This window comes from Eucalyptus grandis, chromosome 2, assembly GCF_016545825.1.
Source record: "Eucalyptus grandis isolate ANBG69807.140 chromosome 2, ASM1654582v1, whole genome shotgun sequence".
Classification (NCBI taxonomy): domain Eukaryota; kingdom Viridiplantae; phylum Streptophyta; class Magnoliopsida; order Myrtales; family Myrtaceae; genus Eucalyptus; species Eucalyptus grandis.
Genome location: NC_052613.1, coordinates 56,660,682 through 56,687,591, shown reverse-complemented (window position 1 = coordinate 56,687,591; position 26,910 = coordinate 56,660,682). Strand labels below are relative to the sequence as shown.

The window sequence follows — 26,910 nt, the reverse complement described above, 5'->3', positions numbered from 1 at the left end:
GAAAAGTGTCGTTTTATCTTCACCTAAGATGGGAGAGACCATGGTGCATGTGTCGGGGTAGGGATAAGACCCGGGGTCGTTCCCCAGGAATACTGGACAAACATGCCAAAACATGTCCAATCTCAACACCTGGAAAGATCTACTGCTCTGCATGTTGCCGCAAATGTCAACGTCAGGTTCTCATCCTGGTGAGGATTGACCTTAATAAGTAAACCAAGCCAGATCTTGGGCCCGAGTAATTTTATCGAGGAACAAGAGTGCTAGTTGCATGGAGTCATTGCTAATGATAAACGAAGTGATAATCCATACGTGAAACATGGTTATGTGACTCCGATAAGGGAGAGTCCAAAGATTTTCGAGCTTCAACGTCTCCCGAGTGAAGGGAACCTCTTACTCTTGCTAACTTGGATCATCAATTTTCTGCTAGCTGTGGTATTCTTGTTCACCTTATACATGAGTGTCTTTGTAGTCCAATGCCTTAATATGACAAGGGCTTGAAAAATGTTCCTCTGAAATGCTCGTGGTGTCTGGCTCGTTAATAACTATATGGTATTAAAGCAATCGCAGTGGACATGTCGAGATAAAATGTTAAACCACAATAATCGGAAAGATGCATGTCGTTTCCTGTATTGAAAGAATAGAAGCTCCGGCTTGAGTGATGCATGATATCGTAAATTTGTCTGACTTACATGCCCAATATTCACCATGAGCTCAAGTTTATACATAACTCGCATATTTATACACCATCACACCATGTTTCATCACCCGTTAAGTGTTATATAGGATCTCCTCTACATCAATCAGAATACAGTAAAGGGAACCTGCAGTCCTCCCACGTTAGGCTAAATAGAGTTTACCCCTCCTTTCCCCGCCTCTTGCGCTCTCAAAGTGTGGAACAGTAGAAAAATTGGAACTAGGACCTAACTTTATCGAGGCGAGCTCTTATTTCTTCTAGTTCTTTTTCATCAACACCCTCGGCTATCGCTTCGTCCTACAAATACCAAATTCATTGATACATCAAAAAAGTAAGAATGCAGCAGTGATTGTTTCTCGATTAGCTTCCTACTGGGGAAACAAAGGAATGACCAAAAATAAGTTCCATCAGTAAGGGAACTAGCAGATATACCTCTTCTGCAGTAGGTTGAGCAGATTGCTTCACCTTTTGCTTCCTCACTGCCTCTGGAAGTTGAGCAGCTGTCTCACCGGCTATGGCTGTCAAGACCTTATCAACCTCTTCGTCTATCTCCTCTTCCATGTCCTCCGTGTCGAGAGCCGTGTCAACCGCATCATTCACAAATTCTTCTATCACACCAGCCTATATATCATATAAACAAACTGCATTCAGCAATCAAATATATACCTCTGCTATTCGTATGCCGCAGGATGCAGGCTACTCCACAACCTATTGTTTTCACAACTTTATGATGAGAAGTAACAAAAATATTTCACAATTTGCATTTCCAACTTTTTTCCACTTCTCAAGCCATATTCCAGCAAGTGAGCAAGAAATGGAGAACTAACATTCCCAAATTGCTCAAGATAATGTTCCTGAATTGTGCACCATAAGGTCATGTTGATATAGTTGTTCATTTCATTATCTTATTTCTCATCCATTCATGAAGGTTCAAACCATCTGCATAATTTGAATATGATAAAGCCGAAAAGGACATAAAAGTTTCCATTGTCTCTCAACAGCCACATACTATCAGAAAAAGCTTGAATATAGACATCACCCTCATCATTTTGAATATGAATGTTGACAACAAAGGGAATATTAATATGCAAATACACAATTGACAAAACCCCCATAGGAGAGAACACATCAGGCAAATTATAAAATCACGTCAACCGATACAGGATCAACCGATACAGGATATGTACCTTGGTCATTTCTTTGCTGAAGTCTCTCATCGTAACAGCCATTTCAGGAGCTTTCATAAGGTCATTAACAAGCTTCATAACCTCAGAACTCTTAGACAAGTGCCCCACCGTCCGAGCAATTGCTGAAAATACAATCAAAATAAGATGGTTAAAAAGGTGGAGAAAGAGATCTTATGCCAGAGAAGTAGAGCATTTTTCAGTTAGAGAAGATTGCCATGCCACTTGGAAACTTGTCAACCACAATATCTCCTACAGTAAAGGCAGTAAGAAGGCTTCTACCAATCTCCATAGATGGGTGATATAACCGTAATTCTCGGCAATTTTATGCTTATTTTCACGGGATTTCTTATGATGCCTAATTATACCTATCACAGACAAACCTCCTTGAATGGAAATACCCTCCATCAAGGCAAAGCATGGACACTTCACCAAATTAAGACAGCAAATTTTCACATAAGAAAGCTATATGGAAAAATCTAAACTAACATAAGAAAACCATACCGACACTTTCTCCAAGGTGCATCGATATTGAGTTCAGTTGTGCCTTATTTTCATAAAGACGGTTCACTGTTTTTTTGGACATCACAATTTCCTTAGCAAGTGCCTGTTGAATTACAAAGAAGGGGAAACATTGCAATGTCAATACAGGAGTGGAAGCAAGAAGATGCGTGTATGACCTTCAAATGCTTATCATGCAGACAAACGTCAGAACTACTGTTGGAGTATATTTAGCACCATTCAACCTCATAAATGAAAATACAAGTGTATCAAAGCTAAAAGTCTGGTAAGGTCAGACATTCAGTAGATGTCCAAGACTCGCCGCAACCAGAAATATCTGATAATTAGAATTTATGTGATGCATAAATTCTGTTCTGTAGGGATCAAGAAAAGCATCAAACTGTTGATCATCTAAATTTGTAATAATCCAACCAAGAAGCTTCAAATTCCCCAGCTGGCCAGAAGACCATATTAGAGCATAGAGGATGATCAAGAAAGCAAATCAAACCAACAAACATTATGTACTTGAGCAATGCATTCCCTCGAAATTCAATCTTGAAGAAGAGAAAATTGAGGAGATCCACGGGATGAAATGCATGATCAAATCCAGTTCAACATGCGAATTCCTCGAGCAACAGTGACTTCCATGCCAACACAAGCACAACATTGCTTCCCAGAACAGCCACAAGAACCAGAACCAAGCTTCTCATCTCAGCTTTACACATGAATTGTATTCACCACTACCCACTAGCACTCAAAAATCGTACCTACCTCACATGATCTCCTCTAGAAAAGTACGTCATATAACCTACTGGAACCCTAAATTATTGGAAAGAGCAACCTTTACTCGAGAAACAACAAGCAAAGCATCCCAAAGATTGCGTTTTTACCTTAGCTGAGCCCATGTCATTTCTCTTAGCGGCTTCCTTGATCGCCTTCTGCACGTTCTTCTCCTCCCTCTCAATATCTGAACCGAAACCCACACCGTAAAACACACGAACGAACAACTCCTCACCGCATCGGGGCGTCAAAATCCCACCCGACACGATTAAACCACAGAATTTCGCGGGGATTTTACCTCGGATTTGGCGTTCGATGTTGCGGCACTCCTGGCGGAGGCGACGCTGCCAGTCCCGCAGCTGCTGCTGAGGGTTTGGCTTGGGCTTTATCATGCTCATCACCTTCTCCATCGCCCGCGATTCCTCCCCTGCTTCTTCTTCTTACTCTTCTTCTTCGAATCGATTCGGAAAAACCACCGATCGGGAGCAGATCCACGATCGAAAGATGATGGGATGGAATTGGATCGGGGATTGAGGAACTTAGGTTTCGGAAGGATCCCTCGATTCTGGCTAGTACGGAGATTTTTGGGTTTCGTTTTGCTCCTTTCGTCGCTGATCGTTGATCTGGGACTCCGACCAAAAGAACGGATCAAGGGCCGTGTTGACCTCGGAGTTACTTTCATGGAAGGACGGGGAACCTGCGAAGAGATTTTGTTGTCGGTTTGTTTTATGAGGTTAAAAAGAAAAACCGACTTTTTTATTTCATATAATTTGTTGCAAATCCAATCTCAAAACTTACAAAATATGCCATTGAATCCTAATACTTGTTAAATTAATATAATTGAGTTCTTCAGTTAACTTTGTTCAACTTGACTAATAGAAAAAAATAATGTAAATTTTTCTTCTCATTTTCTTTCTTTTTCATGATATTGATATGTTTTTTTTTTTTTTGTCGATTCACGCTCACTTTCGTCGACTTTTGTGCCGCTTTGCGGGCGTGGGAGTTTAAACCCATTCCTGAAATTTACACATCTCCACCCCATTAGAAGGTGGGGATTTGAACCTCTTACCTCCCCTTTCATGTTTAGGAAACAACGTCATTTTGATCTAAACTTGATTTTTAGTATTTTTTAAAATTCATTTAAAAATAAGTTAATTTTATTAATTTTATTATTTTTGCAAGCCCTCACCTTTTTGGTTCATTTTGTAAGCTCTCACTGCCACCGCCCAATGATGGTGGTGGATGGTCGGCCATGGATTAGCATGGGCTGTCAAGCCCCGGCCATTGACCAACAACTCTCGCTCAAATCTAGGTGAGGGTCATCAACTCTCACCCAAATCTACAAGAGGTTGACGCTAGAAGGATGAGAGTTGCAACACTTGGCCAAAGTAGGTCCTCATTGTTTTGATTTCCCTCTTTTTTATTTTTTTTATTTTTAATTTAGATAATATTTGGATCAAAATGACATTGTTTTAGCATTAATTTTCATGTTGTAGCTACGTCAACACCATATGGGAAAAAGAAAAAAAAAAAGTCACGCTAATATTTTTTATTAGCTAATTTGGACAAAATTAACTGAAATTTTTGTTGCGCTAATTTAACAAGTTTTAGTATATGATTACTTACATCGATAAATTTTAGGATTTTCCGTACACTTATCCCTTTTTTGTTGTCCATTTCTGTTCAATCATTATGCTAAAAAACCTAAAGATAAAAAAACATGCAATTTTAAATTTTGAAAGCTGAAGAGGTTAATTCCATGATTATACATATCAATATTTATAAGTTATAAAAAGGTCTTAATAATGCGTATGGCCAAAAAAAAAAAAGCCATAGTAATGCCTAGAAATTGGATAGAATGTTGGGGGAAAAGGGATGGAAATAGATCATGTCGTCGAGAGTGGATTGATCATGTTCTGACCTATTTATTTTTTAATTTGCACCTTATCAGATTATATAGTTTTTTTTTTGTCAAACTTATCAGATTGTATAGTTGGAAAAGTTAGATTTATCTCATATTACAAAATTGTCGGTGGATATGTTAAATTTAAAAAGAAAAAAGGAAAAAAACGAGGGGACTATACGAGTTAATAGGTCTCTAATAATTGCCTACTTCATTCACTTCATTGAATAAAGACCTCGCCATGGACAACAAGGTGATTAGATTGGCAAGCAATAGCCTTTTTGTGTATACACCAACCCAAATAGGGCCACGTAAACTCAATCATTTTATGGACATAAATAATAAATAGGGCCACGCAATAGCCTTTATATGTGTGTGTGTAACTTATTATATAGATGTGCAATTTATCTAAACATTAGTGATAACCAATATGAATGTTATGTTTATTTCGCAAATAATAAATACTTTTAAAAAATATTTTCATTATCAATAATAATTTATATTTAAATATTTTCATGGATAAAAAAAATTTGGTTAATTTATTTTTGTATGTGAGATAAATGAACGTTTTTAGGAATATTTTTTTTAAAATTGTTTATTTTTCTCATATTGATCACCCCTTCTAAATTATTTATCCGAGACTCGGGCCGTTGAATGGGACAGTCACATTGGTGGGTGACCCAACCAAGGCCCAATACAAATTGGACTGAAATGGGGATTCCTACCCTAAAATAAAATATCGAAATTCATTTAACAGAATTACTATTTCCTAGAGTCTGTGGTAAATTATTAAATTATACTTAGTGAATAGTGTAAATATTAACAATCCTAAAATCATATTTTAATTATTGTATTGATCGATTATAATTTTTAGTCAATAATTTTAAGTCATAGTTATGCAAATCAATCGGTATTGAATAATTCTCAATCATATTTAAGGCATGACAATTATTATACTATTAATTCAAGTACGATGCAAATTAAATCCTCTAGAAAATCTTCCTTGAATTCAATTTCCAGAGCATTACTTCTCGCCACCAAACATGAGAATCATCGTCTCATTCCAATTCACAGTTTACCAAACAAAGTTATTGGAATAGTCACTCCATTCCATTTGATTCATCGTACCAAGGTGCAAGATAAATGCAATGGGAAATTCAAAGGAAAGGGAATGGTACCTTGCACTATAGACCAACTCATAAGCCGTAAGTGACTTAATTACTAAACGATAAAAGATGATATTTCAAATTTTAAAGCATTGACAAGGCCATATAAAGTTAGATCATGATACTTCTTTCAAACCTAAAAATCCAAAATTCTCGGCTCGACTGTTCTGAGCAGAAAGTACCCAAATCATTCCATCTACATGTAATCGTACATCGAAAGAGGCTTTCTTCATGATGGGACAAGCTTGGCTTCTCAAATTAATCCGAATTGAAGACGTCATGTACAGGCAAAGCAAAGGCGTCCATGCTTCATCGGAGTCACGGCAATTTGATATTGCCTGAAGAATTGCACCAAGGATTTGATTTTTCTAGAAATTGCATATATGAAGGAAGTTAGCATGTAATGTTCTAGATTTTCTTTCTTTCTTTCTTTCTCCTCCTTCTTCGTCGTGCGAGTCTATACACATGCATTATTGGCAAGGGCAGGCAGTGGGCGTAACTTGGCTAAAGATGGTGGGACAGCCAAGTTATTTTTCCCTTTCATAAATCATCAAGCTAGATTAAGGGCCTGTTAGAAAGAAGAATTAATTAAAAAGTTGCGTGATTGCAATTAAAGACTGATTGTTGAATAGTAATTTATCACCAAATATAGAACCAAGATAATTATTTAGTAATTACAAGCTTCAGCAATCCATCATCTCAAGATTTTAGTTGTTGTCAATTATTTCTTACGTTAAATGAATTAAGCATTTTCCTTTACTTATTAGGGTTGAGCATAGGTCTCGAACCAACCCGGAAACCAGACTAGACTAGTTAGTTCTAGGTGGTTCTCACGGAAATCAGTTCAACTCCCACTTTCAAGGAAGGAAATGCATCAACTTGACTGAATAGGTGGAATTAGCGCTAACATTTTTTTCTTTTAATTTATTTAGCGAAAACCATAAAAAAAAAAAAAAATCAAAGACAATATGTTAACCAAGCAGTATGTTCCTGATTTTTCACGAGTCTATTTCGTTTTTTTTTTTATTATTATTGTTTATAGCAGAACCATAAAATAATAATAATAACACCTCTGGGAAATTAGGTTGGAACTGGCCAGTCTGGTTCAATTTGATTCCAGGGTGAACAGGCTCAGTTTCCAGTTCAACAAACAAGAACCGACCTAACCTAGAGCTGATCAACCCTTATTATTCATCCCGCGAAATGAATTACTGACTTAATCGAGTCTTTAAAGTCGATGATGATTCCGACCACTCTTCTCATTTCCAAGCAGCTTCGACGTCTTGCGTGTAATCAAGAATATACGTACGATAGCTACGAGAGAAGATTAGCAACAAATCAGGTTTTAGACAAGAACAAAGCACGACACGACGGCAAAACTTGGCATCTTGTCAATCTCGACATCGACGGGTCACGAAGATTTTCTCCGCCTGATTTGCTCATAATCATTCTAAACTCCACAAGTTTAAAGAACAGAGACTGCACTGCCCTTTTCCCTTTCGAAGCTATTTAAGCGGCCTTGAATTGGATTGGCGTGGCATAAAGCAATCGTCGTTATCACAGGCCTCGAAAGTTCATTGTCTCCGTCGGCGGCCAAGGCCCCACGCGCATTCAATCGCGCAGGCCAGCGATCCCAACGATCCCTCGCCCTACTCTCTCGCTCCTTGCATGATTAGTCGTTGATGTTGCGTCATGGCCTAAAAAGAGGCCGTCTCCATGCGAATGTGATGGCTCCATTCGATTGCGACATGCGCAGACAGTCATGGCTCACCAAATGATTCTTTCTTTTTACTTTACTCTTCTTTTCTGATAGCATCTTTTGGAAGGTTATCGAGTACATGATGATTAGGCGTCGAGCTCGTAACCTTCGAAAGGGTGTTAGCTCGGTAGTTGGAAAGCGAGCGAGCGTGGGGCGCCGGGGTGCTGACACCCGAAAATGATTGGCGGCTGAGTCATGACCGCTGAGCAGAGTTTGGTCGGTAAGAGTAAAATTTGGTCAAAATAGCAGTGGATGAGGTGAATGATGAGGTACGAGTTCAACCGAGGAGATAGACGACACGATGTCAAGTGTGATTGATGAGAACCATCGCTGGGAGTTTTCAAGACTAAGTGATAAAATTATCAACCAAGTTATTGACAGCGAGCACTATTAAATTGCTACCAAAGTGTTGGAGTAGAACAATCGATGAACAAAGTGAAGGCATGTTAGCCTATTCACTAAAAGACAAGGTGGAAGATCGACATAAGTTTGTAATTGTTAAAGAATGAAGCCGATGATTTCAAGATTTGTAACTTATTGCAAATAAGTGTAATAAGTGTAGATAAATGATAAGTGTCACGTTTGGAGTTTGTAACTTCCTAACAGTCACTTGTAAGTGACTGTTGATTGTGGGTCATAAATACCACATTGCACTCTTTTAAAGGTTTGCCATTTACTTTCTGATCCAGGATCAACAAATGACCCTTCACAGCCTTTGCAGACTAATACAGTTCACCAAATGTAAAGATTAATTCTCTTATCAGGTGAAACACAGGTACAATATGAGGTCAATAATCCACACTATCAACTACTCTTGCGTGTCTTAAATACCCGCTTAGACCTTGGCCGGCACCAACTATAACCTGATCCGCGACCTTAATGAAGTTCGCGATTATCACGTGGAATTCACACAATCTGATTGTTTTAGGGGACCAAGCTGGATGATGGAGAATCAGCTAGGTTATAGCAAGCTACAAAGTGGGCTTCCCTCCATTGAGGAGGACTCATGAACAATAAATTCCAACTTATAACAACACCAAGTTGCTGCTCGTAGGCTCAATCATCTCCCTTTAGAAACTGTCCAAATTCTATCATTGTCCAAGTCTATCTTGGCAGGTACGGGATCACACGTTTCTGATCTTACCTTTGTCGAGCGGGAATAATGCAACTCACGAGGGGTCTTTCGCACTGACAAACTACAAAGATGCTTGGCATGCAAAGTCAAGAGCTACACGGACAGATAGATTGTATGTTTCACGGCCGGTTCATTACGGTCGAAAAACAAACCTCCCCTATACACGCAGTACTGCAGTAGAACATAGGATACCTCTCCCAAAACTTTTACCGGCAACGCCACAGAAACATACGCGAACTCCCACGCTACGTTCGGGAGGTCCCTGTGGAGAGGACGAAAGAAACGACTAATTGTTCTTCCTTTGTAAGCGCCAGGTTTACTTTATGGACTTATCTCGAGGAAGAAAGATGCGACTCACATGTCATCAGAGCACCGAGTCATGAGCTTGAGGTCTTTCCCGTACGTTTGCATACAGCATCACGTGCAACATTGACTCAAGTAACATGCAGGGATTGTTCATGTTTATGATCCAAAACGAAAAAAATCTCAACTAACATATTTTAAGCAAAGAAATGACATTAAACCTACCGACTTTTTGACTTTCTACACTGAGATTTCTGTTTATAGGCTCATTTCAATGAATGGCGGAATCGACAAAATCATCCTACTCACTCAAAAAAAATATTTTGGAATGTGCGTGCTTCTGTGATCACGGTCACCTCAAATTACAACTTTCTTGGTGCTCCATCATTGTAATTCCTATTCCTAGTTTCGGAACGACATGTGACGGCATAATCAACCACGAATCCTTTTTCCAATTCTCCTCAAACGTCGATCTTTCGCGTTCCCAATTGAGAAACCACAAGTAGCAAGTTTTCTCACGATGAAAGAAGTCTCGTTTTCTTAAAAGTGTGAAGAAAACGGGGGCCAAAGGGACACATGCCTAGTACTACAAAACAGGACGAATTTTCTCCATAGATGGGCCAATCTTCTGCAACTTTGTCCCCATCTACAACATTATAACTCCCACACAACCAACTTATCTCCTCAATCACGAAGTGGGGCCTCCGGTTTTCCTTATTTATACCATCTCCTCTCTGCCCACATCCCTCCACTTGCACACAACTTCACCTTCTTCTTTCATCTGTGCTCACTGTCTTCATTCGTTCACACACTCAAGCCCACCTGGGACTACAGTCTCACCTGGGAAGGGGCCATGGTGATGTCTCTGCAAATTTGTCCCTCTTACATGGCATGCATTTGGGTCCTGATGATTATGATGATGATGAGGCGTGTTCCTAGCATCGTCAGTGCTGAGGGCCCGCCCCCACCTGGCTACTACCCCAGCTCCAGATTCGATGCCATAACCTTTGATCAAGGGTTCAGGAACCTGTGGGGCCCTCAGCACCAGGTTGTAGACCAGGGCACGTTGACTATCTGGCTGGATAGTTCCTCGGGTTAGTAAATAGTAATCATGGCGTAGTGCAATGAGTGAGCTTCATTCATGCCTCATCTTTCTTTGCTTCATGCATGAGCTTTTCGAACTCCAACTTGCATGCACTTTTCATTCGCTTTTGAGACAGTGAAACCCTAATGCGAGGCATTTGTCCTGCAATTACGTTTCTTGGAGACCGCAGGAAGTGGATTCAAGTCGCTTCAACGCTACAAATCTGGCTATTTCAGTGCTGCTGTGAAGCTTCAACCTGGTTACACGGCAGGAGTCAACACATGTTTCTATGTAAGAAGCACATTCTTAGGCACAAACACAAACACAAACCCGTGTTTTCGTGTTCCATGTTGTTTTGTTGTTGCTTTGTCTTCTTCTTTGCAAGAAAGCTATTAGATATTTACTGATGATTGTCATACACATTATAAATGTCTTGTTGTGTCAGCTATCGAACAACGAGGACTACCCGGGTAACCACGACGAGGTGGACATAGAGTTCCTCGGGACAACGCCCGATAAGCCGTACACGTTGCAGACAAACGTATACATCACGGGGAGCGGGGATGGCAACATCATCGGGAGAGAGATGAAGTTCCATCTCTGGTTCGACCCCACTGAGGATTTCCATAACTACGCCATTCTATGGACCCCTAATGAGATCATGTCGGTACTGTTGCTTTTTTGTTCTTCTTATATCGGAAAACGACTAATTCTAGCAAATCCTTTTGATTTAAACGCACAGTGGCTTGGGATTTTTGCTGACAAACTGGTCTGAAGAATGACACGCGTACATGTTATTGAGTCTGCTTTCAAAGATGTATATAACCTTCAAATACTTGATGTCAAAATTTGATCAGCCAGTGTAAACGAAGATTTGTAAAGACTCTATGTCCATAAAAACCCCATCAGCTAGATACAACAACCTTTCTTGGACCACCTGCCTCTGTAGACATTTTGAGCAAATGAACCCTAGCTAGGTGATTTATATTTGGCGGCGGCATCCAATCATAAATCTCTCTTAGAGTCCTATACCATAGACTTGGGAGAATTATGAATTAGTTGGCGCGTAACTTCAAACCATCCTTGATCTTGCCAAAGTATTTTTCAGAGTCATAATCATTGAGGCCTTGTCTTTCCACAGTTTATGTAGCATGATATTCGACATTTTCTATGCAACGATGTTTTTCTCTCGTTTTCAAGTGAAAGTTGCATCTTTTTATGGTTTCCGTAATTAGGTTTTACAGTAGTTTCTTGTTATGATCTCATCTGTTATCATGCACTATAACCACGTCCGTTTGGGCTCCAGATTCTTGGTCGATGATGTGCCGATACGAAGGTACCCTAGAAAGGGTGATGCGACATTTCCCATGAGACCGATGTGGGTGTATGGATCGATATGGGATGCGTCGTCCTGGGCCACGGAGAACGGAAAATACAAGGCCAACTATCAATACCAACCCTTCGTCGGTAAATACACAAATTTCAAGATAGGTGGGTGTACCGCTGATAGCTCCGCCTCGTGCCAGCCACCTTCTGCCTCGCCGTCGAGATCCGGTGGGCTGAGCCACCAACAGAAGGCCACGATGGAGTGGGTCCAGAGGAACTACATGGTCTATTACTACTGTAGTGACCCAAGTAGAGACCGCACCCTCACTCCTGAATGTTGAGAGAGAGAGAGAGAGAGAGATGATTGTTCTTATTCAAGTGTCTATTACATGTAGTAAGCTGTAAAAGTTGAGAGGCCTTGAGATGTGTCCAACTTCCCAAAGGGGCAAAACAGTAGTCGCACGTCCAAGCCTCGAAGAACACTGTATCAGTTTGGGTTCAGAATTGTATGGATTCGCCAAAGAATGAATAAAAAACATAGTCATGGAAGTGTTCACGAGAAAGTGCAAAAGGGCAGGGGCTGCTTCTTCGCTTGTGAATCTTCGTTGTCTTTGTCGTAGGATGCTCTGGATTTCCCCTCCTGTAGAAATCTCACACGTGAAATTGGGGTTGGACCACCACAAGAATTTGTCCCATCTGATGGCGCCGTGTACGGGCGGCATGTGGCATTGGATGGTTTGGAATCTGAGCGGCCAAGTAGTTTCTAGCTCTTCTCCTGTGAGGGCCCACGCATTGAAGTGAACTGTAGCTGAATCAGAGGTAGCGGACGAAGTTTCACTTGACTCTTAAGCGGTCGATTCGCTTCTCTTTTCTATCCTTTTTCATTCGATTTCCTTCTGCAAGGCTCGTCAAGGAAAACCATCGAGAATCAGAGATGAAGTTCGCTGCTACATATATCAAAGTTTTCGACAAGGAAAACCAACCAGAATCGCGTCACGTCAAACCATGGTGTTGCCGACGATCGGATCCCATTAAAAAGGGATTTAAGGATAGAGCGAAACTAGTCAAAACTAACCAAGGTTAAATGTTTCGGCTAGACAGTGAGGATATACGGACAAAATGGTCCCCACCCCTCTCATTCATTGAACCAGAATCCTACTGTCGAGATCCTAAAAATGGACATGTTCGATTTGATCTCCAAGAGGCGGCCCTCCTTTCTCTCGCCATGTTTTACAAATTGAATTCAAGGTCGAATGTGTTTATCGAACAGCATAATGACATAGTGGTAAGAGTTTGGGCGATTAGAGATGAGGTTTGAGCTTTAACCCCAGAGACATGTTGGTGCCTATGTAAGGGCTGACCTCTAGCCCCACTTACCAATCAATGATATTGTTTGCTTTGGGCCGAGCTCACACGATTTTGTTTTTCTAGATTTCACCTAGAAAAGGCCTCGTTGGTAGTTAAAATTGATGTTACTCCTTATGTAGCACATCACCTCATCATATTCACGCAATATGGGATTCGGTTCATTCTTGTCCCAATTGCCATCCTCACGAGGCGTGCTCTTGGCCCATCCCTCGTAGGACCAGGTTGTTACAGGTCTACTAGCTTTCACCTGGTTTGTTCATGAACCACACATTTCTGGCAAGGTTAATGGCTCTAATACCATTATAAGGGTTGACCTCTGGCCTCACTTGCCACCAATATTGTCTGTTTTGAGCCGGAGCCCGCGTGGCATTTATTGTTTGATCGTAGTGCCGAGATGAGTGGTACTAGATCTTCTTTGAATTTGCAATGCTCTTCCAAAAATGTTACAGATTATGTATATAGTATGAGTTACAAAATGACATTTTGTTGCATAAAAGCCTTATCAAGCATGTACTACTCTTTGGTTGTTTACGGATGTTTAGAAAGTGTGTTATGCAAAGTATTGTGAAGTAAAGCAAGCGTGCCCACCTACGTGCATGCGTGCGTGCGTGCTTTGCAACTAGTTAATGAAAGGATCTATAAATAATTTGAGAAATGGTTGAGAAATAGCAGATGGGCCATGTTGCAAAATACAATTTGCTTGGTTTATGAGATTGATTTCTGGATTGGATTTTTTATATTGTTTATGTTCAATATGACTATAAATCTAGTAGAGGTTTAGGGATATATACACTGATTTAGGATATCCTTTTGGGCCAAGTCACCGACTTTGTAGGTGGAAACCTTGTCAAAGGGGAAATCTTGATCACCTTGTCACCAAACGTTGTATCGTGACCATGGCAAGATATTGAGTAATAAATTAGTTGACAAAATAAACCATCAACGTGTAATTTGATGAGATTAATTAATGAAATATACCATTAATATGTGAGTTATTAAAATTGATCAATGGACTTGACCATTAATGTTTATGATGATTAAATGACTATTTTTTTAATGGTTTTTTTTTAAATTTATTTTATAAATGAAACAACTCATATGTAATTCGATATGTATTGTATACCTCGAGTTTGGATTATGAGTTTCTAGTATTGTTTTCTATACATGTATAGTAGTTGTTCGATTTGCTTAGAAAATATGTACTACTCACTGAACACCTCTTTATTTCCAAATCTTTTCAGAATCTTCGGTTAATGAACAATAGAGCGTGAACAATTTTGATGGGGATTTTAGGGAGTTGAATTTTGGTAATTTGAGACTGGGTCATTTGGAATAAAGGATGGCTATGTCATCTCCATCCTTGTAGGATTTAGGGTGTGATATCCTCCCCAAGGGGGAGAGTTTCGAGTGTTTTGGAAGGACAGAACTCGACTGCTTCCAATCGACGGCGGAGCATATAACGTGGTGGATCTTCATTAATCTACACCTTAAAAACCATTGTCCATCAAATACCATAAGCAAGCTTCTTGAAGAGTGCTGACTAATCCAATCGAGCCCAATTCCAAAAGGAAGAACTCGAAACTTCACGAGGCTCGCCCGCCGTCTTCTGATAGTGTTTCGGCTGCCGGAACCACTAACAAGTCCCACACAGGTGTTTTTACGAGGCTCTTTGCTTTGCAATTTCTTCCGAGCTTGAAGTTAGAGTTCCATCCGGCATCAAATATCCTGAGATATTTATGTCAGAAAGGAAATGGATGGAAAAGAATGGAATAGAGATTTTAATTACCCCTGAAATAGATTGAGTGGATTTACTCAAATGTTCTTTAAATCGTCCCACACGGCAACCATCTAAGAGCAAATGTGTAAAAGAGTATTTATATCGATGGTGGACATAATAAAAATACTTCCCTAGGTTTTCATTTCATTTCACCTCCCTTTAGTCACTTTCGATGTTAATTTCGTCTCAAACTCATCCACAACATTTCTGAGAAACTGAAACTAGATTCATGAATTTGCCCCCCAAAAAAAAAAGAAACTGAAATCAAACTTAATCGGAAAAAAAAAATCAGCAGGAATTAGGGAATAGGACTTCTTTTTTCATAATGTTGATAATTTACCGATACTTACGTCAATGAAATTATGGTTCACCGAAGAGAATCGATCCACTATGAAAAGCCCTAGTCGCAAGTAAAGCAAGGCCAGCATCATTCGTGCCTAGTGAAATTGCTAACACGGCCCCGTCCATTTCGCGGCCCATCCAAGACGGCAGATCACTAGCCACTCCTCTTTTATAATTGGAGTTGGAGGTGGATGTTGCCGTTCTTCCATCGCCATTTTCATGAGCACTTGTAGCTGTTCTCGACAACCTAATCATTCGGAACTCCATTAAACAATGTGAAAATTGTGGTTGACCAAGTTGGAAAGAAACGTATTTTCAAGTCACATGCTCTGGTCTTCTGCTCCCTAGAGGGTAAAAGAGTTGAACGGAAATAACCTCAGTAAGTTTCGATTGTGTAAATATAAATTATAATATGGGTCCTTGACCCATGATTTTGCCACCTATATAGCTAACATCATATAAAGAAAAATCTGGCGATTGTACACACGAAATATGAACGGATGCCAAAATCCACCGGACTTTGTCGAACTATGGCTTTGCCAAGGGTTGATATTGACGCGATGATGAAGTGGGAGTTGCAACATCTCTTGCGGGGCAAACCATTATTCGGAGCAAGACTTACTCCATCCATACCTCTTTTTTTTTTTTTTTTAAAGAAACATAATTCCCGTGCTCCAGAAAGGGAAATGACGTGAACTCTTCTTGTAATGGCACCATGAGAATCACCTACCAACCCGTCATCTACTCCGATTTTGCCATTCACCAGCCATGACTGTCGATATTTTTATAAAAATGCAATACCCTTCTGGAACACGACCCCGGATCCAAAAGTTCAGTCGTCGATTACCATAATTTCCCCCTTCTCCATTCCATAATTGGGCTATTAGCACTGCACAAAAGTCCTCTTTCCATTACCAAAAAATGGTGGTTGTCCAGGTCCACAACGCGCACTAGGAAACCAACCTAAAAGGACCATGTGAATCTAACATTTAGGGAAGGCAGTCGAGGAAGGCTTTTTCTCTGGGGTCAGGCACGCCATGATCGCAAAAGGGCTAAGGGCCCCCCTCTGCGTAAAACTCCGCACTCGGCCGGTGGTGGGCATGGATGATTGCCGTCATCATTGTTATCATTTGCCTCTCTTTTTTCAACGCGAATATGATCACGGGGGCGCGACAAGTGCCCCGTGCTGCGCCGTAGGATCGACAACGTTGTCCTGTGCGACCCGTGGCGTGTCCTTGATGCAGCAGCTTTTTGGGACGGTGAGGTTGATACGGTAGACTGGCGTGTCTGTTCGCGATCCTCCAGGGAAGAGATCCGATTTGGAACTGTTGCTGTTCGCTTCCGCTTGAACGATTGGAAAGATCCAAGTGTCTCTTTGGGTTCTTCTCCTAAAATGTACGTGATCGCAATTCCTAGAACTGGCATTACTGCTGCGGATAATCCAGCTATAAGTCTTCCGACCAAAAAAATGAAAAAAACAAAAACTCTATAATTCTGCACACAACCGTAGTGCGACGAAGTTCTCATACTATTTATCCCCCAAAATAAAAGAGAAGGCGGAATAAGTAGCGCGACAAGGTTTGGATAGATAGCATCGGATTTGCTTAAGCAGTTGCACGCTTGATGCGGCTGCGGTGGGCCTTGGGTTTAATATATGGCGAGTCATGTTAGAATAATCTTGACAAATTCACAGTTAAACAAATAGATTCTAACAGTCATTAATGGGAGGATTACAAAAAAATTCTTATACTTATCGCACTTATGCTGATTCGATCATTAACTTTTTATTTGTAACATTTTGACAATTTTCTAATATAGTCTTTCCCTTCTAATTTTTATCGAGAAACACTGGCGTAATGGTTTAGTCAAGGCTAGCCATCCTATGTGACATACTAGGCTTGATGTGGATACATTTTTTAAACTTTTTCTATTTATTCTATTTTTATTTTTTCTTTCCTTTCATCGATGGTCAATTCAAGTGATGGTTAGCCACCAATGATACCTAGAGAGGGCCCATTCGACGGAGGTTGCCTAGTTGAGGGATAGCCTCCCTCGCTTGTGGCCATTGAGGGCAGCCTCGCCTTGGCAGTGAGAGGATTGCCTTACCCAAGTGAGGGTGACACTCATTGGACCCTCTCTGACCAAAGGAAAAAAAAAAGATTAAAAAAAAAATTAAAAATTATTCACTTCAATTTCGATATGCCTCGTAGAACTACTAATATTGACTGGACCGTCACGTCAATATTCTCTGGTTGGAATTAATCCAAATGATTATATTAAAGAATTATCAAATATTTAGAATTGAATAGCATAAATAAAAGATTTAGAATTGAATTGACGTAAATATAATAAGTTTAGGAATATAATTTTGGTAAATTTCCGTCATTTGCTGCTTCAAGAGGGGAATTGCGGAACGAGACTTCCTCAACTTTAACCAATCACGGGGCAAAGTTGAGATCAAGTCACCAGTCACTGACCAAACGGCAACGGTTGGGGGAACTGAAGCAAGCACGACTTTTCGAACGACAAAACATTAGAAAAACGTCAAAATCACACGACCCAAAGGGACTCATGGTCATTCTCCATTGGCGAGACCACTGTTTCTGCCGGTTCACGCTCACCCAAAGTAAACCCCAGCAGTCAAAGCGCCAACAAATTCAATAGATCTCACCTTCCGCTGGCGAAAATCGTGCCACTCGATGGAAATTAGTCAGTTGCCAAAAGAGCTCCGTGTGAAAAATTGAAATAAATTAAAAACTGGCTTCAAAACTGGCCTTTTGGTACTTAGAATTTGACCCACCAAAGAAAAAAAAGAGGAGTCACTTTGACACTGGGTTCAATTGATTCGAGTGATTTTCATGCAGAACCATTGGATTTTTGTATTCTTCTTTTTGCTTGGCAAAAGCCATGGTATTTCATTACACGAAAGTGCAAGAATAAGAGGATTTGAAACCTAATCGTGAGAAAAAAGACTTTTCGACTTTGGGCATTGATGGCCCAATCTAGTACTAAGTCGGCTTCTCTCGAGCAATGACTAATTTGTTATATGAGAACAAGCTGAGCAGCTCTCCACTGCTTTTGATGAGAGCTCTTATCGAACCGGGTGATATGAGCCCCAACGTGTACGTATCGAACTTAATCTATTTGACTCCAGTATCCAATTCATTTTCGGTTCATGAGCTATGCTAGGGTTTCCACTAGAAGTGCGGATTTCAGTCTCATTAAGCTAGTCCAAAATCATCTTCAAGCTCATTCGGCGCGAACTGCTATAGACAATCAAGCCCATGATCGGGCGTGATTTGAAGCGAGGGAACCCCCAGTTAGGCGAAGTCTTAAGTCGATTTTCACCCTTTTGATGGTCAGAATCGAATTTACATACTAAATAGAATTAGTCCTAGACCCCGATTCCTCTTTCCAAAATTATCTGATTGCTCTTTCGTAAACATTCGACACTGGTCGGCTCCTTCCCGAATGGTCTCTATACGGCCACTTCTAGACGCGAACACAAATTCTCCCCATGTCAAAGAGATTCGACGCGAGGCTCCCGTGACCTTCCTTTGATCTTATCCTAATCCTCAAATCCCAAATCGGGAAAACTACAAAAAGCAACGATTCAATTTCACTTAATTCACACTTTGTATTTTACCAAAAAAAAGGTTGAGATCTTCAAATTCTACGCCGTGCCACTTAGAAAAAGATGGATTGCGATATTAGTTAAAATGATTGATGCACGATTTTTCTATTTCTGTTTTTGATTTTTCCCCTTTTGTAGAAATTTTCAAAAAAAACTCCAAACGGATATATATATATATAATTTTTACTTCGACTAATTTTTTTTTTTTGTGATTAATTTTTTTACCACAAAAAATCCAAAACTGGTACACATTTGACAAATTTAGCCAAAACTAATATAGTTGTGATACATTTATCCTCCATTAATTTCCGTTAAATTTCACTAAGTTGAATGGCACGTGACAGTAGTATATTTGTGATTTTATTCTCCGTTTATTACAATTATACAATTTTTATGATTTTTTGTGATAATAATATAATTTAACAGAGGGTATATTTGTTATAAATATATCGGTTTGGGGTTTTTGACGCTTGAATAAATTAATTTGGAGTAAATTTATCACAAATATATCAATTTAGGGTTATTTTATTATCTGTGCTGATAAATTTATCACGAGTATATCAGTTGGGGTTTTTTATAGTAAAAAAATTAATTTCAGATAAATTTATTACATGAGTACTAATTTGGAATTTTTCAGAATATTAATTTATTTTCAAATAAGGATTTGAAAAGTGACGGATCGTTGAATTATACAAATTTAGTCTAGTACAAGAGTCCGAACTCGCCGGTCGACTTGCACCTCATGACTTCCCAAAGCCTATTCCAACGGCAACATCAGCGGCTATTTCTTCATCGAGGATTTCCGTTTTGACCCAACTTGTGAAGGATTAAAGTTAAAAAGAGCTCTTCCCGAGGGCGAAAATGTCGGGATAAAAGGACAAAGTCTGTATTTCTTCTCAGGATTTACGTGGGTTATTCTTCATTAGTCATTATCTTCTTCTCAAGCTCGAGCCATCGCAACTTCGATTCGGGGAAAAAAAAAAAAAATTTGGAGATTCAGATAGAAATTTTGGAAATCACGTGGACGGAATCGCCTTGCTCCCCCGAGAGATATCTGTGTTGCCGAAATGAGAGCTCGGGCAAGCCGGTCGGGGAGCTCAAACCCTTTTATCTGAAAAAGCTTTGGCCCTCCATCTCTTTATCCTTTTGCTACAGACATCTATGGAGATAGATGTCTTAAAACTGTCATTTATATATGTCCATTCTCAGTATCATCGCAAGCGTCAAAATCATCACGAACCACAAAAGTAACCTTATCCGAGAGCTTAGGGTAAATTGCAGCAATTTTCGTGATCGCATCGCGTCACGACGTCGTAATGTGGTGCGCGAGCGAAGTTACATTTTGTTCACTATATAATAAGATAAGAGACAGAGATGTGAACATCACATCCGTTTTATATTGGTAATGGAAAGCAAGCTCTGCATTTCCAAATAAAATCATCACTCTCTCTCCATCACTTCATTTCGAAAACCAACTCCGGCACCGATGGCCGACAAGCCGGGACCGGCCGGCCCCGAGGCGCTGCGGTTCGTGGCCCACCTGCTCCAGGGGCGGTGGTTCACGGTGTTCGCCTCCTTCCTCGTCATGTTCGGCGCCGGAGCCACCTACCTGTTCGGCATCTACTCCAAGCAGATCAAGTCGACCCTGGGCTACGACCAGACCACCCTCAACCTGCTCGGCTTCTTCAAGGACCTCGGCGCCAACGTCGGCGTCCTCTCCGGCCTCATCGCCGAGGTCACCCCGACCTGGTTCGTCCTCCTCACCGGCTCCGCCATGAACTTCGCCGGCTACTTCCTCATCTGGCTCGTCGTCACCGGCAAGATCGCCCGCCCCGCCGTCTGGCAAATGTGCATCTACATCTGCATCGGCGCCAACTCCCAGAACTTCGCCAACACCGGCGCCCTCGTCACCTGCGTCAAGAACTTCCCGGAGGGGCGGGGCGTGATGCTAGGCCTCCTGAAAGGGTTCGTCGGCCTGAGCGGCGCGGTCATGACCCAGATGTACCTGGCCATCTACGGCAACGACTCCAAGTCCCTGATCCTGCTGATCGCCTGGCTGCCCGCCGCGATCTCGGTGCTGTTCGTGTACACGATCCGGACGATGGAAGGCGTTCCGAGGCAGAGGGACGAGCAGCGGGTGTTCTATAAGTTCCTGTACCTCTCGATCGCTCTTGCTCTGTTCCTCATGGTCATGACGATTCTGCAGAAGCAGTTCGCCTTTCCTAAAGCGGCTTACGCGGCGAGCGCCACTGTGGTGTGCGCGCTCCTGTTCGTTCCCCTGCTCATTATCATCGGCGAGGAATTAGCCCTCTGGAGGAAGCAGAATCTCAAGAATGGTAGCCCCCCGAATCCTGGTTTGGCAGTGAAAATCCAGAGTTTGGAGGCCTCGGAGTCGAAATCGGTCGAGCTCGTGGCGCCGGCCCATGTGCCGTGGCACTCCAGCATCTTCAAGCCGCCGGCCCGAGGAGAGGACTACACGATCTTGCAGGCGCTCCTCAGCGTCGACATGCTGATCCTGTTCCTCGCCACGCTCTGCGGGCTCGGGTCGAGCCTGACGGCGGTGGACAACCTGGGGCAGATCGGGGAGTCGCTCGGGTACGAGGCCCGAATTACCAGCACCTTCGTCTCGCTCGTGAGCATATGGAACTACTTCGGGCGGGTCTTCTCGGGTTTCGTCTCCGAGAGCCTCCTCGTCCGGTACAAGTTCCCGCGGCCCCTGATGATGACCCTCGTCCTCCTGTTGTCCTGCGTGGGCCACCTCCTCATCGCCTTCCCCTCCTCCGGGTCGCTCTACGTCGCGTCCGTCATCATCGGCTTCTCCTTTGGGGCGCAACTGCCGCTGCTCTTCGCCATCATCTCGGAGCTGTTCGGGCTCAAGTACTACTCTACGTTGTTCAATTGCGGGCAATTGGCCAGCCCCCTCGGTTCGTACATCCTGAACGTGAAGGTGACCGGGATGCTCTACGACCGGGAGGCGCTGAAGGAGCTCGCGAGGAAGGGGCTCAGCCGGGACTCGGTGAAGGAGCTGACCTGCATCGGGAGGCACTGTTACAGGCTGTCCTTCATAATCCTGGCATTGGTGACCCTGTTCGGTGCTCTGGTTTCGCTGATGCTGGTGGTGAGGACCAGAGAGTTCTACAGGGGTGACATATACGAGAAGTTCAGAGATGGTGTCGAGGAGTCTCCGGAGTCTCCGGAGGGAAAATTGGACGCGTCGCCGGTGAAGAAGGACGTGCGCATTGCCGGCAACAAGTCAAGCTCTGAAAGAACAAATGCAGCTGCTTAATTGGGATTTATCTGGGAAATTAGGGGACTTGTAGATTGTAATACTGTCAAAGGTTATAAAATTCAAAGCATAAAAAATCAAGAATTCGATTCAAGTTGCTTTCTTTTTGTTTGCTCCTTTTACACAGCATTCGACTGAATCGTGTCGAGGCCAACGACTCGAGTCTGGATTTACCAACGGTTGGTCTGAAAGAGTGGAAATCATGATGAATTCTTGTGGAAGAAAGCTAGTATGAACTTGATATATTTTGGTGTTGAGTCATTGTTTTGATCAAGCGTAACTGTACAAATTCCTGAAGAAGCAAGTTCTTTCACTGCTTCACAATACAACCTGTCCCAAGTGCAACCTGTAGCAGTCTTGATCTGTGTGGTGATACTACAGCGAAGTGCCGGAATCGAGCTTCGTTGGCAACACCACTCGAGCTCGACTCAAATATTCAATGTCCTAGCAAATTCAAATTGCGATTATAGTAACAATAACCCCATCATTGACTTGACTTTGACGACTATTGCATGTGGGCATGCCAAGAAGTAGATGAGCTTTTTCTATCAGCAGCCTGTTTTAAAAATTCTTAGCTGTTGCACTGAATCACGGGTTTGGCTCCTTTGGTTTTATTGGCTGCTTCTCTCTCCCCAAGACTACACCTAACGTTGGAAGTTAGCGGCCCATCTTATCTGAATTCTCTTTTTGTCTGCTTGACACAGCAATCTAAGAAGGTCCCTGCTTTACCGTCACGAGGACCGTCCATCGAAAACCATTCAATAAGACAAAAAACAGATCACCATCCGAAGAAAGTCTTTGTCGACGTGATAAGAATCTAACCCGTCTTTTGAATCGTCGATCGCTATCTACTCGTTCCCTCCAGTTTCAAGACAAAAGTGGTATTGAAGTTAGTGCTATCCGGATCCCCAAGTGTCGTGATTGGTTAATTTCGCGATTACCTATGGCAGACAATCTGCAGTTATTTCTATATTCACTCCCCGTCATCCTGTGTTCATGTGCGCTTTACGTGTGCGCCCGTTTCGAGCATAGGAATAGGCGTAAAATCATCTCATTGGCACTCGATGTCATTTCCATGATTCCACAAACTGATGCACTGAACGCATTAAACATTGCTCTCCCATCATCAGTTTTGCGTCCACCCTTTTCTCGTGTCCCCTTCAAATCAGATCTCATGCTTGGCGTAAGACGGATTCAAACTCAAGTAGTACCCATTAACCCGTGACGACGGTTCCCCTCTTCAACGCTAGAGCGATTCGGAATGGAAGGGATATATCACAGCCGCACCAAGCACAGACCAAATGTGCTTGCTAACAAAAGAATTTAGAGTCTCGAGAATTTTCTTTCAGCTTGGAATGGACTCGAGCACTTTCTGCATGGAAGAGCATGCATGTGAAAGCAAAATGTGTAGTGTACCACCGCGAGTAATGGATATGCAAGCATCAAGATTCACTGAGCATCTGTGGCCACAGTATCCGATCAACGTGTTGGAACAAAAAAATAAATAAATAATGGCAATTCTGGAAATTTAGAACGAGGCACTAGTTGGAGGGAGAAATAGTTCTTAGAATACTTTCTGTTGGCCTCTGCCAATTTACAACACTCGCACGTAACGGATACATGGAGTCTTCCACACTCCTTCTGACGATAAAGCAGAAAGAAGAAACAACACAATATCAATAAATGCAGAAGAAGAAGCGTATCGATCCTGGAGACTTTCTTCAAAGACTTTGTTTGCATTCTGTGTCTTCTTCTTGAGTAGGTCTTCTTCATTAAATGCTCGTACACTTTTTGCTCTTCAATTTTCACAAACACTAAACACATTCACAAACACTCACACACCGGTTCGTTTTCTTCTTTTTTCTGACACCCACCATACTTACTCAAGGCCTTTTGAAGAATTTTAACAACAAAATCTGGAGCTGAGCAACCAACGTGCTCGAATCTTCAAAAGTCAATTTTATATAATTCTAACACAAGGGTGGCGACAGCAGTCTTCTCTGTGAACTTGCCACTACTGATCAAGCAATGAAAGCTAAAAAGAACTAGCAATTAGGAATTCATTTCCAATACCAAATGCAAATGGTTTACACGAATTTTCTTTGTCTATTCACTCTTCTTGTCTTGAAGATCAGGAATTCAAAGAGAGACAACGTCTGCAGTACAAATAATTCCCGATATTGACATCTGGAATAGAAACAAACAAAAAGCCTTTCATAATTTTTAATCATACATGCTAAGGTGTAAATTCTCACGATGCAACTTCCTGCTCTTATAGGTAACAAGTAAGCTAGCCAATTCCATAGCAGAGGCGCTGAGCAGGACAAGACAGAAACTACAAGCCAAGTTATTAAGCTACTCATTCAAACTATAAATCATTCAGCTACAAGAACCAGACTATGATCAAAACCTGACACAGCCTGTAGAACTTCCAGACCTTCTAAAGAGTCTAATAATGTTGGGTCAGGCTCGTCAATGGAACTTCTCAATCCAAGTCTTCCATTTCTGCCACAGCCCCATACCCATACCTCTCTCTTGGACGTGAGAGCAACAGAATGTACACGCCCTCCCGAAACTGACACTGGACATTCCCCTGCTAATCCATCGACCACCAGTGGAAGGTTCTCAGGCCCTGGCCTACCAAGCTGAGAGTTTTGATTCCATCCCCAGGATACAACTTTTTTTGAGGATTCTGAGGCATCCAATGATGCATCCTTGCAAATTGCTAGAGAATGGCCCAGACCTGATGCTATCGATATGGGATGTGAAGGAATATCAACCGGCAGGATGCCTAAGTCTTGACTTGCTCTGCCCAGCTGACCATATATGTTGCTTCCACCGCTTAAAAGGGCACCCTTACCTGTTAGACACCATCCAAGACCAACATTCATTTAAATTGGAGAATGTGGATAACAACCAAGTGAAGCTAACTTTTGAGCCAGTGGGCAGAGGCCATCCTCACTCAGTAATTTGTGCTTAACCGTTGGCTCATCCTAAGCTCAATGTATTTAAGAGGAGAAATGTATTTAAGAGGAGAAAAATGAGTATAACTTCTACTTACTGCAAAGAACTAAGGAATGGTCAAGCCCACATGCAATGTCCAAAACTTCAACACCGATCAGTTCTTCTACTAAACAAGGTTCCCATAATATTGGCATATCTTTCTCCTTCTCCATGCCTTCTAAAACCCACTTCTCTGCAACTTCTTTGGCTGAACTTGGACCCTGTATTTCATTGGCAGACATACTTACAGTAGATTCCAACGGAGACATCTCCACCATTCCTCCAATCTTTCCTAACCTACCATCAGCTGAATAGCCCCAGCCAAATAATTTTCCATCCTCTGTCCTTGCTAGAGCATGTCCCCAACCAAATGAAACCTGAGAATAGAGAGCACCCATGAAGTTTTTCATAACAATATCAATGATATTACTTCACATAATATGAGAGTGACATGCTCAAATCTCTGGTCTAGCCATGGGGACATATACTTTCCTACCTTAAGAACACAATCACACCTGAACTATCTTCTCTCCAGCAAGTGAATCTACTCTAGAAGGTTTGACAGCCTCGGTGACATCTTTCCCAAGACCTAGCTGTCCACGCTTAGACTTCCCCCAAACCCACAAAGAGCCATCGTCTCCAATGGCCGCTGATACAACACCAGAAGCAAATGAAGCCTTAACCATCACCTCTTCCAAGCCATGCACTCTCCTGGGCTCGTTCCACGACTGCCTGACCACCATCACATAGAGTTAGGAAGTTACCACAAAAGCAGAAAAAAATCAACCCATTTGCAACACCAAGCACCCATTGAAAGTTCAAGCTACTATTATAAAGACGCAAACTCGAGACAAAAAGGCAAAGGCAGAGGTTGGGAGGCAATAAGTCCAGCATATTCTTCACCTTAATCACCTAGCCATGAAAATCTTTATAACTACTTACAAATCAAATGGCCATTCTTACGAAGCATGATATTCATAAGTACAATTTGCATAGTTGGATCCAAATCCGAAATTAAATCAGACATCGTACACATTACGCACATTAAAGATGCACAGAAGTCAAGAAAAAGTCCTATCAACGGCGAGAACATGAAAGAAAAACGACCTTAAAGAAAGAGGATCGCGTCCAAGTTGGAATTCATGGTTGCGGCCCCAAGCCCAGAGACGGCCCTGAGAAGTGACGGCGAGCGAGTGGTAGTGACCCGCGCTCACGCTAATCACGTCGGAGGGCAGGTTGGGGACTTTGGTGGGCTCGTACGCGTGGTCGCCGCCGATGCCGACGCCGGTGAGCGACGACGGCAGGCCGAGAGCTCCGTGGGTTCCGTCACCGAAGCTCATCACCGCCGCGCTCGCGCCGGTGCTCATGCACCTCCACGCGCGGCCGCCGTAGAGACCCGAGAGGGGACAGGCCCTTCGCCGCAACAGCATCTCGCAATTACGTGGGAATTGACTGACATCTGGAGAGAGAAAAAAAAATCGAGTTTTACCTACGTTGTCACCGCAGCGAAGAGCGATACCTTGAGTTCTGTCGGCCCCGGCCCATTTACTGCATCCGCCACCACAACCCATCTTCCTCAAAGTTGGGCTCGGTTTATTCGGAATACAGACAGACATCCTCCGGTCCGGACGGCGAGAACGCTGCGGCACCAACTGCCCGAAAGTT

General features: G+C 42.1%; 4 protein-coding genes across 4 annotated transcripts; 2 read left to right on the top strand and 2 right to left on the bottom strand.

The window, feature by feature from the left end:
* Positions 1-629: 629 nt before the first annotated feature.
* Positions 630-3,861, bottom strand: LOC104434059 (vacuolar protein sorting-associated protein 24 homolog 1). Its single transcript, XM_010047010.3, has 6 exons — positions 3,458-3,861; positions 3,270-3,346; positions 2,383-2,485; positions 1,882-2,003; positions 1,127-1,315; positions 630-991 (listed from the first exon to the last, which is right to left on the bottom strand). Exons 1-6 carry the CDS (start codon positions 3,567-3,569, stop codon positions 914-916), a joined length of 681 nt encoding a protein of 226 aa, XP_010045312.1. The 5' UTR covers positions 3,570-3,861; the 3' UTR covers positions 630-913.
* A 6,276-nt stretch (positions 3,862-10,137) lies between these two features.
* Positions 10,138-12,398, top strand: LOC104434058 (xyloglucan endotransglucosylase/hydrolase protein 31). The gene is made up of 4 exons (XM_010047009.3): positions 10,138-10,519; positions 10,700-10,800; positions 10,955-11,172; positions 11,816-12,398. The coding sequence occupies exons 1-4, from the start codon at positions 10,279-10,281 to the stop codon at positions 12,174-12,176; spliced, it is 921 nt and encodes a 306-aa protein (XP_010045311.2). The 5' UTR covers positions 10,138-10,278; the 3' UTR covers positions 12,177-12,398.
* A 7,934-nt stretch (positions 12,399-20,332) lies between these two features.
* LOC104434056 (protein NUCLEAR FUSION DEFECTIVE 4) lies at positions 20,333-22,499 on the top strand. The gene has a single exon (XM_010047008.3). The coding sequence runs from the start codon at positions 20,443-20,445 to the stop codon at positions 22,240-22,242; it is 1,800 nt and encodes a 599-aa protein (XP_010045310.2). The 5' UTR covers positions 20,333-20,442; the 3' UTR covers positions 22,243-22,499.
* A 1,829-nt stretch (positions 22,500-24,328) lies between these two features.
* On the bottom strand, positions 24,329-26,885 carry LOC104434055 (ultraviolet-B receptor UVR8). Its single transcript, XM_010047007.3, has 4 exons — positions 26,353-26,885; positions 25,761-25,977; positions 25,304-25,622; positions 24,329-25,102 (listed from the first exon to the last, which is right to left on the bottom strand). Exons 1-4 carry the CDS (start codon positions 26,859-26,861, stop codon positions 24,618-24,620), a joined length of 1,530 nt encoding a protein of 509 aa, XP_010045309.2. The 5' UTR covers positions 26,862-26,885; the 3' UTR covers positions 24,329-24,617.
* Between the last annotated feature and the right edge of the window lie 25 nt (positions 26,886-26,910).

What these genes read in the sequence shown, in the direction of transcription:
- LOC104434056 (XM_010047008.3), top strand. Translation starts at nt 20,443, where the DNA reads ATGGCCGACAAGCCGGGACCGGCCGGCCCCGAGGCGCTGCGGTTCGTG.
- LOC104434058 (XM_010047009.3), top strand. Translation starts at nt 10,279, where the DNA reads ATGGTGATGTCTCTGCAAATTTGTCCCTCTTACATGGCATGCATTTGG. An exon ending in CTGGCTGGATAGTTCCTCGG is followed by an intron (nt 10,520 to 10,699) that starts GTTAGTAAATAG and finishes TGGAGACCGCAG; the next exon opens with GAAGTGGATTCAAGTCGCTT. An exon ending in GAGTCAACACATGTTTCTAT is followed by an intron (nt 10,801 to 10,954) that starts GTAAGAAGCACA and finishes TTGTTGTGTCAG; the next exon opens with CTATCGAACAACGAGGACTA.
- LOC104434055 (XM_010047007.3), bottom strand. Translation starts at nt 26,861, where the DNA reads ATGTCTGTCTGTATTCCGAATAAACCGAGCCCAACTTTGAGGAAGATG. An exon ending in CTGGAGAGAAGATAGTTCAG is followed by an intron (nt 25,623 to 25,760) that starts GTGTGATTGTGT and finishes CTCTATTCTCAG; the next exon opens with GTTTCATTTGGTTGGGGACA. An exon ending in CCATTCCTTAGTTCTTTGCA is followed by an intron (nt 25,103 to 25,303) that starts GTAAGTAGAAGT and finishes GGTGTCTAACAG; the next exon opens with GTAAGGGTGCCCTTTTAAGC.
- LOC104434059 (XM_010047010.3), bottom strand. Translation starts at nt 3,569, where the DNA reads ATGGAGAAGGTGATGAGCATGATAAAGCCCAAGCCAAACCCTCAGCAG. An exon ending in ATGACATGGGCTCAGCTAAG is followed by an intron (nt 2,486 to 3,269) that starts GTAAAAACGCAA and finishes GTAATTCAACAG; the next exon opens with GCACTTGCTAAGGAAATTGT. An exon ending in GCACCTTGGAGAAAGTGTCG is followed by an intron (nt 2,004 to 2,382) that starts GTATGGTTTTCT and finishes TTGTATTTTCAG; the next exon opens with CAATTGCTCGGACGGTGGGG.